The sequence below is a fragment of the Mycotypha africana genome (genome assembly GCF_025528875.1).
Source record: "Mycotypha africana strain NRRL 2978 chromosome Unknown BDF20scaffold_6, whole genome shotgun sequence".
NCBI classification, from domain to species: Eukaryota; Fungi; Mucoromycota; class Mucoromycetes; order Mucorales; family Mycotyphaceae; genus Mycotypha; species Mycotypha africana.
This window is the reverse complement of record NW_026515730.1, coordinates 426,658-438,913: the sequence shown is the minus strand read 5'-3', so window position 1 is coordinate 438,913 and position 12,256 is coordinate 426,658. Positions and strand designations below refer to the sequence as shown.

Genomic DNA, 12,256 nt, shown 5'->3' with positions numbered 1-12,256 from the left:
AGTCATCGTCTTGATCAACGGAGGGGAAAGGTGCTTCTTTTCGAGAATCATCTAACAGCTTATCGATATTTTTTTCTTTTAATGTAGCCTAGTCGAAGTATATAAACGTTAGCATAGTAACTCAGAAAAGCACTTTACCATATCTTTTTTTATGGTTGTTGTTTCTTTACCATGACACAGGCACGATAGTCTTTGAACAGCTCCTCGCATTCAGGTGTTGTATCACCTTTCAAAAACTTTTCTGAATACCATTTGTTAAAACAATTATCATACTTTTTTTTAAGTTCTGTGCAGTTGACCCCAATACTAGAAGACATGGTTTGTAATAGTAGGAGAAATGAACGAAATGAATGGAAACTCAGGGTCTTTTTGAAAGACTTACTCCGCGAGCGGGTAGAAAATCTCATCATCATCGAGGCAAAATTTTCGTTCCCGTCGATCAGACGACTGACGGAAATATTTGTGTAGAATATGCTTGATGTCTTGACATTGCTATATAAAGGTCAGATCATATTTTCTAGTACTAGAAACTATAATATAAAACAATTGTTTGCAGAGAAGTATTCACGACAATAGAAATTCTTTCTTTGAATTAATGATTGTTTGATACGTTGTAGAGTTACAGTGGCTCACGAAAATGCGTCAACGTTTTTGGCCATCTACACAAATTACCATTCTTTTACTTTTACTTCCTTTTTCCTAAATAGCTCTGTATAGCTAACACTATCTTATGGAAGTAGTCTCAGGCTGCCTTTTGACACTAGATATGGTGTAACTAGGTTGAGCCATTTCCTTTCAATTCTATTATTATACATATAGTCAAAATTTCTTAAAGTTATCTACATTCTACAAGTATTCTATATAAGTTTTTCTTGTATATCTTTAGCTTTCAGTAAATTAGGCTTAAATATTCTTTTTAATGAGGGTTGGCATGTACTGTACAGAACATTGGCGAGATTGTGAGCTTACTCCGAAGGGACCTCCTTTTGATTATGCTGATGTCGTCATCCAAATCTGCAGTTAAGTCAGCGCCAGGCATATGATTCGCTGTTTTAAATTTTTAATCAGCCTAAAATCCGCTGCGAAAAAAATGCTAAGTAATATCTAAAAAAAAGGATATCAATAGCCAGGTATAACTTAATACTAAGTATTACGTGAGTGAAAAAAGTGCCTGTTCATTCTTTTAATTGAATTATTGCTCAAATACAGCTATCATTATAATTTTCTGTTAGTACATATCATTATTATCATTCAACTCCAGCCTTAACAACTTGATCTCTTTACTGAGCAACTAGGAGCAACCAACACCTAGCCAATCATTTCCCTTTCTGTGTTTTAAATGTATTATGTCAAATATTTTTTAGTTTTGTAATTTTTAAAACAAATAGGAGCTATGGCCCAATGGATAAGGCGTCTGACTACGAATCAGGAGATTCCAGGTTCGACCCCTGGTAGCTTCGATTTAATTTTTTTATCTTGGGTTTTTTTTCGTGAGACGTTTGGAATTTGGGTCCACTTAGACATTTGAACGACTAAATGTCTAATAGTTCTATATCTTTTGGGAACTGTTGGGCAGTCTAGTTACATTTCGTGTCTATTGATCAATATAATAATGAAATAAATAATCATTTTATTTTTATCTTTAAATCAAAAATTCCAAAAAGGTGGGAAAGGCATATCTAGGTATTATCTGTTATCTTTTCAAATAATATGAGACAGGAAGAAGTATAATTATATTTTTACTGTGGTTGTAACATTATTATCAGTAATTTTTCTTCGCTGATTCATCGTTTTGAGTTCTGTATCATTACTAGCATTTTTGACGAATGGTGCAGAAGATTCTTTCCGTTTCCTTGTGTTTAACTTCATCATACTACTTACACGGTGCGGTTTATGATCTTCAACAGTTGACAATTTAGTCACGTCGTCATTATCCATTTCAGTCCTTGCTGTTATTCCTATTGATTGTGATATTGCTTCATTAGTATCATTGGCTGGAGGTGTTACTGCTGCGTTATCACTGTCTCTGATTGTGACTATAGGCACTTCTTTAATGTTGTTATTGTTGTTCGTGATTTCAAGTTTCTCATTATTTGGAGATGATGATATACCACTGGCAGTTGATTCCGTGTTGGTATTAAGAATTTCCCTAGCTTTTCTTCGTACGTTTTCTATTAATGCTATAGGATTATGAACTGTTTCTGGTATCTGCTCTTTCCTTTTTAATGTTTGGGAAGGCATTATTAGCAGATTTTTGTTACTGATGGCGTCATTTTTAGACGTTACAAGAGAATCATTGGCTTTATGGAGTTCTGTTTGGAGGAAGTTTGCTAAGGCAAACATACTTTCCAATTCAAAATGCGAAAGTTCGGTGCGTTTGTTTTGATCGTCGAGCCACTTATTAAAATTCTCTAGCGCATACCAATTCAAACGTTTGTAAAAAGGGTATCGAAATTTCAGAGGAACATCCGTTATATCTTCTATAGCATAAACTTGGGCTTGAGCCTCGACATGAAATGAGTGTAAGAAGTTACCGCCAATAACAATTGAGTCTCTTGAAGTGAAGACCGCATGAATCCATCCAGATGGAATAATCCTTTTAAGATGATGAATTAGAGATTAGATTTCTATCCTCTATAAAGCTAGCATATTTTAGATCATACATTGTATTCCCTGCATACAACTCAACAGAGTGGCAATCCTTAACTTCATCACCTAGAAAGATTGTTGACTGATCTGGAGACGACGACCATTTTTGATACTTTTTCAAATTTTTTTGAGTTGGTTCGATTAGATAAAATATTTTTTGTCCACGTAGAACATGATAAAATACCTACATGCACAAGTTAGTAAATTGCCACAGATTCTCAATTCCACGACATCCAATAGTAGTATCAATAACTTACAGAACTCCCACCAAAATCTATATGACTTTTTTGTCAAGTAATATATAACGTTAACCGTGACTATTTGCTCAATGACTCAAATCAAAAATCATCCATAGCTTACAAATCTGTATATGAATCCTTGACACTCATCAAACAATAAAGCTGTACCCGCGGGAATTCATTTGGATGCAAATCTGTTGGCCACATCAACTCTGTCCAATCCAGCTCTCTCACAATCTTTGGCCGTGTTATTTGTTCTGCCAATTCTGATCCTGATATTTCCAAACTTATTACATTGCGTATCCTGTCCTTCTCCTCACTATGAAAATAATCTGCCCAACGACCCATTGTCCACCCGGACAGCTCTGATTGAGAAGCAACATCAATCACATCCACTGGATAATCGTTTCCCCCCACAAGGTCGGCAATTTGATGTACAGTAATATCTTTGGGAGGCATTTTCATTTGAAGCTCTGACTCATTCTCTTTTACAATAAACGGTTCTCGCAAACCAGTTTTCCTGATCAGCTTCATATTGACTTCACGGGCTTTGTATCGAGGAAATTTGTCCGGAGCAAAAGATTTGGCTCGAAGGAGTTTGCCCCAGATTTTTTCGTCTCCTGTTGAGGTTCCTTCATTTAAATCAGCATAATTCAGCTTTGCAGCTGAACTCCTTCGCGATCGTCTTTGCTCTTTGACTACAGAACGATCTTACATCAGCTTTTTTCTTAGGTCTCGCTTATATTCTTGTCAATTAAAATTTGTTCGTCTTACAAGTGGAGAGTCCATGAGTCTTTTCACAATGAGGACAGTGAAATTGATCAATGAAAAGTGCATTGTCAACATTAACACATTTCTGGTGACACCACACTTCACAAACGTCACAAAGGATCCAGTGAACTTTTGTATCATCTGATGGATCGACGCAGAATGGACAAGGCATTACAAAATGTTAATTATAGTTGAGTAGACAGTCGAAAAAGAACCAAAGGAATGCATTTTTTTTTTTTTTTTTTTGATTTGACTGAGTTTTTGTCAAATTAAGGAAAAAAAAGTACAATTTTCTGTGGGGTAAAAAAGCCAACCAAGAAATCAAGCTTTGGTTATTTTCTCAATATTCACATCGATCACTATCATTCCTAATAGATCTCTCAGCTTAAATAGAAATTGGTTACTAACTGTTACTCTCTAATCAGTAGCGGACAAGGATTTCCGTGTTTTACATGATCTTGAATGATAATTCTGAAACCAGTAGTTGATATCAATTGAAAAAAATTTGAGTAGAAAGTATTCTCACCTATCTAAATCCACTCATTTTCAAATCCTCTGTGACATAAGCACTGTGTTGTATAACTACTTATAACCATATGTCATTGCGGACACATATTTTCCGGTACAATAAAGACATTAGAACAGTATAACGAGTCTCCTGTCAGAAATACGTAAAGTTTAAAGTTTCTGAGAGAGAATACATGACAACTTAATCTCAGATGGAACTTTCTGTCAAATAAATATTTGAAAAAGTCATCAGTACAACCTATGGTATCATTCAAGAGAGCCGTACGCTGAAAGCTATTTACGTGCGTATATGTTTGTCAAACGCTCTGGTATAAAGAGAATAAAGAGCAATCTTTACTTTTAGTAAAACGTTCCCAGCGACGTAAAAGTTACGCGGGTTCGAAACGACTGCATCATACAATTTTCTGCTGCTTAATTGATTTGACACACCGCCACAAGAATCACACTGATCACCATGACATAACACTTTTATCATTGCTTCCCTTCCTCTGCCGAAAGAAGGCATGATATATAAAGGAATGCCTTCTTCTATTCATTGCATTTTCTTTTTTTGTTTTTATACGTTTCTTATAACAAGACTCAAGCTAAACGCAACACAAAACAAATCAGCAATAGCAACAACAGTTCATATCGAGCAATAACAAAAAATGTCCCCTTTCATGTTGACCAAGTCTCCTCTTTTCGCTGCCATTGGCCGTAACACCATGACCGCTGCTGCAGTCCAAAGATCAATGTACTATGTTCCCTCCGCCTCATTACACATTTCGTCTATTATCCAACGCGAAACTATCATTGACAAAGCCAAGAGTGCTGTCGATGCGGTGAACAAAAAAGTGGGTGAAACACTGGCTGATACACTCGAAACTGCTGAAAATGTTAAGGATAATGTCGCTGATGTCGCTGGCAAACAAGCAGAAAAACTGAAAGACCAAGCCTCCTCCACCTCTGAGCAATTGAAAAATAGTGCATCCGGTCTTGACAAGAAGGTCGGTGAGAAGATGAGTGATGGTATTGAAGCAGCACAAGACGTGGGTCGTGCTGCTTCTGAAAAGTCAGAGCAATGGAAGAAGCAAGCACAGGATGCCGCACAGGGTTTCAAGGACGGTGCTACCCCTAATGAGCAAACTATCCGTGACACAATGAAGGAAGGATCTAAAAAGGCTGGTGATATGTACGATAAGGCAAAAGAATCTGTAGGTATGGGTGCTAAGCAAGCCGGTAACAAAGTTGATGAACTCAAAGATGAAGCCAAGTTAAACGCTAAGAAGGCTGCTAATTACGTGGATGAGACTAAAGACAAGGCTAAAAAAGAAGTCAAAAACAAGATGAACTAGGCTTAAACCTCTGTAAATAGTTTCTTTTCAAATTCAAACATCCTCACTGTACTTTTATATTTGTACCTGCTTTCAATTTCCATGTTACGTTTTACCAATAAATCTTAATTTTGATTCATTCAATATCGTTAAGATGCTGTTTATAAGTGGAGTGTTGTATTTTAGTGTTTTCTATGACTTGATTGTAGTTTAATCGTCTGCTAAAAGGCAGCCGAGGGCTACTTCTATGCGATCTATCAGTAAGTAAACTCCATTCATCAACATTCCGTTTCTGGCAATATTTCTGAAAGCCTTAGTACTTTTGACAATATTATCAGTAATGCCTACAAGGATGAAGAGTTGGTATGTGCAATGTGCTCGCTATGAATGACTAAACGAAACATCCCCTTTTACAAATGATACGAAATAGTGGAGAAAACGACTATAGCATGAACGAAAGAAAAGATAGCCAGTTGTATATGATTTGACAAGCAGTGACAGCAGTTCTACGACACCAAATATATAGCTAGCCTACTACAATGCAGCCTATTATGGTAGTCATTTGGGAAGCACAAAAAGTCGTTAACGACTTCAGTAAGCGATTGCAAAAGAAAAATGGAAGGACAGGGAGCTATTTTCATGTAGAGTAGAAAAGGCCACTGTCTTACAACCAGGTAAGCTGTGCATAATTAGATTATGCTTATGATAAATCATGTAGTATAAGAACAAGGAGTGTGTGCTCGCAAAATTCCAGAGGCAATACAGTGTCATATATAATGTTACATTTTACAACAATGGCTCTTTAATAACGAGACTATGTAGCTATACAATTGCCGCATACTCACCATAAGTATGCTTTTCCTTTATTTGAAGCTTACAACTTAGATGATTTGATATACTCTAGATTGTCACCACGATGAAGAATTTGTAAGACCAAGTTCTATTATGTAAATAAAAGTAATTGCATCGAGTCAACAAAGTTCATCGTACATGTGACGAACTGTCATTAGAGTATACTTACACTAAGTTTAGCGTTTTCTTCTTTCTTATTGACGGGATTTTTTTGAACAGCGCTCCAAAGTGCTTCGTAAGCACGGCCATCATACCGTCCCAGAGCTGTATTTAATTCACGGTCGGTAAATCCAAAACTATCGGTCAAAGGTATGGCCATCTCATGAACAGTAGTAATAGCTTTACGGTAAGCTGCGTTAATCTCTGGGAGATCAGAGTTCTTAATAGTATCTGTAGAAAGAAAAGTGGCCAGTGAAGTTGTTGCTAGAGTAGATAAGCAGAACTTTTGATAAAGTGTTAAGCGTTAATGATCAACGCCAAAAGAGATATACACATTCAACATATTTTTACCAGATCAGTTACTGCTTTCAAAATGGATGCCAATGGTCCGTATTCCTTGTCTTCGCGTACGGACTGAACTTTAGCAATCATACTCTTCAGAACCAAGTATTCTGCATGAGCCAGATTAACAGTCCAGCATTCCATATTTACATCTGACCAAGGCCTTCCCAGTTGCAACTGTTGGCCTAAGTCAGCCACTAGTCTAGCAGTGCGAATACCAAACAGCTCCAACTGAACCTGAGGGTTTAAAATAGCTTCTTCAACGACACTGTCTTGGAACTGATAGTGACCCATTGTGCCTATTTTGCTTAACTTATTCAAATAGTCAACGGTGGTGGAACTACTGCTCTTACCGCTGGCGACTAATTGTAACTGCTTCAATAAAAAGCGTCCTACTTGTTGAGCCAAAACAAAGTTGTCCCCTTCATATGTATTAGAAGGGACGAATGTAGCAAACAGTTCCGAAACACCGCTAAAAATAGAATATCCGTGGCCCCCCATTGATTTTCTACATTCTTCGATACCCTCCGTAGACCGACGTGTGCTCCAACTCTTAAGCGCACAAGAGGTAGCGTGCAGTTCAGGTAACAAAGCAGCGTTATTTCTTTCCAACTGCTGCATCAAAACACCGAATTGGTTGAAGAGTTGTTCACCTACTAAGATAATACCGTAAGACATGGCAATCAATGGCATGAGGCGGTGTTGAACAGAAGAGTAGGAGATAACTTGAGCTTCCAAGCCCTTTCCTCTTTCTTTTTGGGTCAGCGGATGAAATTGTCGACGCACTGTACAATAACGAGTCGCGATCGTACATGCTTTACCAAGCAACCAACCAGCGTTGTGGACAATGTCAACCCGAAGTTTGACCATACTACCGTAAGAGAGCTTGTCGTGAACCGGTGGTATGTATTGCCCGTTTCGAGTTACCTTAGCAAACTTCATAAGCATATTATCGCGAGGGATACGGACATGATCAAACAGAGCAACTATCGTTATTATTGTAGCAATAGTGCGAATGGTGCAGGCACAACGTTAGTAACAGAAAAACGAAAAAAAGTAAACTATAAGATAGGCGCTTACAGCCATTATCAGTAGTGGAAAATCCGCCATAAGCTTTAGGGCCTATATCACCCACTATAACTCCTTTACAAGGCTTCAAATCAACTATTTTTATGTACGCGCAAAGCAATCACTTTCATTAATACAATTCTGATGTGGATAAAGCTTTTAAATACGGAGTCATTACCTGGGGATCGAATCGGAACGATAAAAAGATGGGGTCCGTGCGATTTTCCGTTCAAAATGAGTTGTGCCTGATTATATCACGGTGGTAAGAATTTTTCGCCCATTGTTGGTAAAATTGTGTTCCTAGTTTTTTTTTTTTTGATTGTTACCTGTACAACAGCATGTGTGCTGGCTACACCTAAACCGCCTATCCACCATTTAGCTGCCTATAACAATAAAGAGTAATAAAGGAAGATGTGAAGAATCAATATCGTCGATCTTGAGATTTTCGACAAAACAACTCTCCCTTACAGTGATATCTGGACTATGAATGATGAATTCATCTGTCTTTTCGTCAAAAATAGCCATAGTAGTCAGACCAGCCACATTAGATCCATGACTATTGATCAAATTATTTCAAAAGCAAATGGAATTCTTTATATCTCTGCACTATCCAACTTTTTCGCAGCAGCATGCAGATCAACCCGTTTTTAATACCTTAACTCAGTTTGTGCATAACACCCAACTATAGCGTGTTTTTTAGAAGCGTTATACCATTTCTCAACTTGTTCAGTGGTTCCTTGACTTTTAATAACTGGCATAAATGCTAGAAAAAAAGAAAATATAAATGTTATAGAATTCAATTCAAATTACATCTGATTATGTTTAGTACCTGAGTAATGCAAAGCAAGCTATAAAGAACATTTAGTTTAGCATGGTTAGAACGGCACTTGAGTGTGAATAAACTGTTTAATAGTATGTCATCACTTACAGGAGTCAAAATATCCAATTGCTCGAATAACATTGCAAAGTCTGCATCGCTTAGATTCTTTTCCTCAATTATTTCAACAAGACGCTTCGATAATAATAAAGCTTGATGCAATTGCTGTTTTAAATCAACGTTAGTTACTATTTAATTATCAGAGGGCGACTTTAATGATGACTGCTCTTACCTCTTGCCTGCTTTGAAAAGGTGTTAACGACTTATCTGCTAAAAGAGGTTCTTGCTCGATCAAAGCTCTCAACTGATTGATTTTCGCAATCTTTTCTTTCCCTCCGTGTAGTAAGAAAAGCATAGATTGAGTAGAAAAACTGGCGTTTTGGCGAGCTTCTTCTATGTCAGCCGACATTTGTTGTAAAGCTTTAACATTTTTGATAGCAGTTATGGCCGTCATTTTTCTACAACTTTGAAGAAGAAACTCAAAAGATTTAAAAAAGAAAATGAAAAAGTGAAATGTCTGGTTTTTTTGATACCTTAAGTTGTCTTTCCATGGTAGCACAACGATAAAGTGGATATAAATCTCTGCATAATGTTACTGCTCTACACTTCCCCTGAATCCTTCCCCCACGATGCAGTATCCATATGACTATTCGTAACATGAACACAGTGACAATCACACCAGTAGATGCGGCTGCTAACCGAGATCCCGTTGATAGTCGTGCTGAAGGTTTTACGTTGGAGAATGCTTATTTTTCGTTTGCTATGTCGAACAATTTTTAAAAATGTTTATTTTTTATTCAACATAATATTATCAATAAATATGAGTCAATCTTCGCAAGAGAGATACGGATCAAGCAAGGATAAATAAAAAAGCCTAAATTATCAACTGGTGCTTGAAATTCTATGAGTTGCGGTCCATTGATAGTAATACAATAAAGCAATGGTAGGTTGACCTACAACGCAAAAAGTAACCCTATTTCAAGAGTTCACAATATGCATTAACGCTTGATTAGTTCATGTCTACTTACCCTCATGCCACACTCTTCTTCCCTTATTATGACGATACTTACCAAAATATAGTATTGCCTAAAGCTGTACCTTTTCCTCTCCATTTCTCTAAGAGAGCTGTAATAGCAATAAGCGGAATTTGGCCCAACATACCAAAGAACGCAAACCCAGTGATGGAATGAGTAGGTATACCGACTAATACCTCATGCAAAACAGCAGATACTAAGAACACCAAGAATTGACATACAAATGGAGGTACGCCCATCTGAACAAAGGGTATATAGACATGTCTTTTGAAGAATAAATAGACGGGTCGATTCCATAATCGCCAGTAAGTGGCCAAATTACCGGAATTCCACCAAGCTAAGTAGAATGTGCGATCGCCAAATCGCAACACCTCAGCCAAAATATTCAAAGTAGCATGGAAAAGAGCGTAGAACATTAAGAGCCAGATAACGACAGCAGTCGTGGACAACTTAAGCACACGCTCAATGATAATAATGATGTCTTTGTCTTCAAGCGCTTTGATGGAATTAGCCAAAGTGGGTTTAGCGTATTGCTCAGAAAGGATATACATCATAGCTAAACAGCAGCAGAGTTCACCCACTCGTTTCAAGAAAAAGGTTTTGCGAAATTTTGGTGAACGTGGATAGGATGGTTGGTAGCATAATGTAGGAGCAAAGATGAAATATAAAAGATTTTTGAGATTGATGTTGTTGGGATAAGCAGCTTCTTTATCATATAATGATTCTGGGTTGATTATTGTTTTACTGGCTTTTTGGTTGTCAGTGATTTTCTGAGAATTGTCGTATGTAGTAGGGTTTGTATCAGCAGCGGTTTTGTTGCTTCTTGTACGATGCGCTTTTAGATAAGCTTGGCGTAATTGTCTATTGGTGAGGACATAAGAAATCAATTTCAAGAATGTAATCAAGCAAATCAATGTAAGTCCTGAGCCAACTAGAAACACAGGAACGTGGATTTTTAGTCGCAGATCAAGCAAACAAGTCTATTTCTAGTATGTTACTTTTTTTTTTTTTTTTTTTTTTTTCTCTCTTTACCTATTGGATGATATATGTGCTTATACGTGATATAAGATGGAAAGCTGATCAATAGCACTAAATGTGAAAAATGAGTGAATCCGACTACATTTTCCAAAAGACTCAACTTCTTTCTAAATTGCTGTTGAAACACTGCCGTCTTTAGTACCGCTGTGTCTCCATCATCCGGTTTGCCGTTATCCATTTTCCCTGTAGCCGCTACCATTGCCAACTGACTAATTCCATATTCCACCACCAACGTAACAATTAGACTGAGCGGTATGCACAACCAAGCAAAGAGAAACAAACCGAAATCACGGAAGGGTATATGACTATGTGGTAATCCAATCAATAATCCATATTTCATCCAATTTTCAATCACTAATCTGATGTTACTTGCACCCAAAACGAGCACTAGAGAAAAAGCCAGAATTGTTGTTTATAAGCTCATCTTCTATTTGAGCATGTCTTTTTTACTTTTGAAACTTACTACCAAGTCGTAAAAACCCACTGTAATTCTCAGGTGGTGCTTCTTTAGACAATACAGAAGGTTTCGTAATGGTATGGATAGGTAAAAGATGGGCTATGCCTGAGTTCTTGTTGTTTTTCTTCTTTTTGGATTGATTCTTGTTGCCGTCTTCATCCTCATACTCATCCTCGTCGTCGTCTATTTCTTCTTCTTCTGGCGTACTCTTATGGCTCTTGTTGCGCTTCGAACTATTGGTGAGATGCAGATCGCGAAGTTGTCTGGAATCGCTCTGATCATCTTCACTGTCTGTCACGACTTTGAGCGGCCGTCTTCTGACTGTGACCATATTTTTGCTCGATTCTTTTCAAGAAATGAAAAAAAAATAAAATAAAAAATATATGTATATATAGAATGAAATAGGGAGACTGGTATCGACTTTCTACCAAGAAAAAGTTGCCAAACAATGGTATAGAGTCTAGTATTCCTGTTTCAGCAAAGAATAAAAGAAAAAGAGGAAAAGAGGAAAGAGCCCATCATCAGAGAAATCAAAAGAACGAGACTATTTGTATATTTTTGGCTTCCCTTATTTTTGCATGCTCCGAGCATACATACATCAGGTATTTTTTGGTAATTTTCACGCTTTAAACAAGAAAAGCTCTAACCCCTTTGCTAGCGTTAAGGAACTTATTATCTTATTTCTGCAAGCTTAATTTTATTTTTATTTTTTATTGTTAGAATTTTGTTCAACCTATGTAACTATGTCTATCGGTCAATAATCAAACTGTAAGTATAAATCACCTGGCTTATTTGTTTGAGTGTTTTGCATTGAATTCGTAAGTGTACACAAGCCCTTCTGTAACAAATGACAAAAAACCGAAAATTGATATTCTTTAGTCAGACATGCCTCCCCTTACGTCTTCTTTCTGTATTTAATACTACGCAAA

General features: G+C 37.0%; 5 protein-coding genes and 1 non-coding gene across 6 annotated transcripts; 2 read left to right on the top strand and 4 right to left on the bottom strand.

Moving 5' to 3' along the window:
* Window positions 1-66: 66 nt before the first annotated feature.
* On the bottom strand, window positions 67-451 carry BDF20DRAFT_873251 (uncharacterized protein). The gene has a single exon (XM_053081187.1). It carries the CDS (start codon window positions 411-413, stop codon window positions 150-152), a length of 264 nt encoding a protein of 87 aa, XP_052935429.1. The 5' UTR covers window positions 414-451; the 3' UTR covers window positions 67-149.
* Window positions 452-1,387: 936 nt separating this feature from the next.
* On the top strand, window positions 1,388-1,460 carry BDF20DRAFT_t105. Its single transcript has one exon. It is a non-coding gene; the product is annotated as a tRNA-Arg (tRNA).
* A 202-nt stretch (window positions 1,461-1,662) lies between these two features.
* On the bottom strand, window positions 1,663-3,905 carry BDF20DRAFT_873250 (uncharacterized protein). The gene is made up of 5 exons (XM_053081186.1): window positions 3,663-3,905; window positions 3,010-3,586; window positions 2,907-2,931; window positions 2,664-2,833; window positions 1,663-2,596 (listed from the first exon to the last, which is right to left on the bottom strand). The coding sequence occupies exons 1-5, from the start codon at window positions 3,829-3,831 to the stop codon at window positions 1,732-1,734; spliced, it is 1,806 nt and encodes a 601-aa protein (XP_052935428.1). The 5' UTR covers window positions 3,832-3,905; the 3' UTR covers window positions 1,663-1,731.
* A 770-nt stretch (window positions 3,906-4,675) lies between these two features.
* Window positions 4,676-5,644, top strand: BDF20DRAFT_1001192 (uncharacterized protein). The gene has a single exon (XM_053074606.1). The coding sequence runs from the start codon at window positions 4,835-4,837 to the stop codon at window positions 5,519-5,521; it is 687 nt and encodes a 228-aa protein (XP_052935427.1). The 5' UTR covers window positions 4,676-4,834; the 3' UTR covers window positions 5,522-5,644.
* A 730-nt stretch (window positions 5,645-6,374) lies between these two features.
* BDF20DRAFT_913512 (uncharacterized protein) lies at window positions 6,375-9,252 on the bottom strand (the record flags this gene model as incomplete). The annotated part of the gene is made up of 11 exons (XM_053084082.1): window positions 6,375-6,440; window positions 6,522-6,794; window positions 6,863-7,839; window positions 7,934-8,017; window positions 8,100-8,166; window positions 8,248-8,304; window positions 8,390-8,477; window positions 8,576-8,684; window positions 8,751-8,769; window positions 8,850-8,963; window positions 9,031-9,252. The coding sequence occupies 11 exons, from the start codon at window positions 9,250-9,252 to the stop codon at window positions 6,375-6,377; spliced, it is 2,076 nt and encodes a 691-aa protein (XP_052935426.1).
* Window positions 9,253-9,680: 428 nt separating this feature from the next.
* Window positions 9,681-11,658, bottom strand: BDF20DRAFT_913511 (MBOAT, membrane-bound O-acyltransferase family-domain-containing protein; the record flags this gene model as incomplete). Its single annotated transcript, XM_053084081.1, has 4 exons — window positions 9,681-9,771; window positions 9,869-10,763; window positions 10,865-11,257; window positions 11,334-11,658. 4 exons carry the CDS (start codon window positions 11,656-11,658, stop codon window positions 9,681-9,683), a joined length of 1,704 nt encoding a protein of 567 aa, XP_052935425.1.
* Between the last annotated feature and the right edge of the window lie 598 nt (window positions 11,659-12,256).

What these genes read in the sequence shown, in the direction of transcription:
- BDF20DRAFT_1001192 (XM_053074606.1), top strand. Translation starts at nt 4,835, where the DNA reads ATGTCCCCTTTCATGTTGACCAAGTCTCCTCTTTTCGCTGCCATTGGC.
- BDF20DRAFT_873251 (XM_053081187.1), bottom strand. Translation starts at nt 413, where the DNA reads ATGATGATGAGATTTTCTACCCGCTCGCGGAGTAAGTCTTTCAAAAAG.
- BDF20DRAFT_873250 (XM_053081186.1), bottom strand. Translation starts at nt 3,831, where the DNA reads ATGCCTTGTCCATTCTGCGTCGATCCATCAGATGATACAAAAGTTCAC. An exon ending in GACTCATGGACTCTCCACTT is followed by an intron (nt 3,587 to 3,662) that starts GTAAGACGAACA and finishes ATCGTTCTGTAG; the next exon opens with TCAAAGAGCAAAGACGATCG. An exon ending in AAGGATTCATATACAGATTT is followed by an intron (nt 2,932 to 3,009) that starts GTAAGCTATGGA and finishes TTGACAAAAAAG; the next exon opens with TCATATAGATTTTGGTGGGA.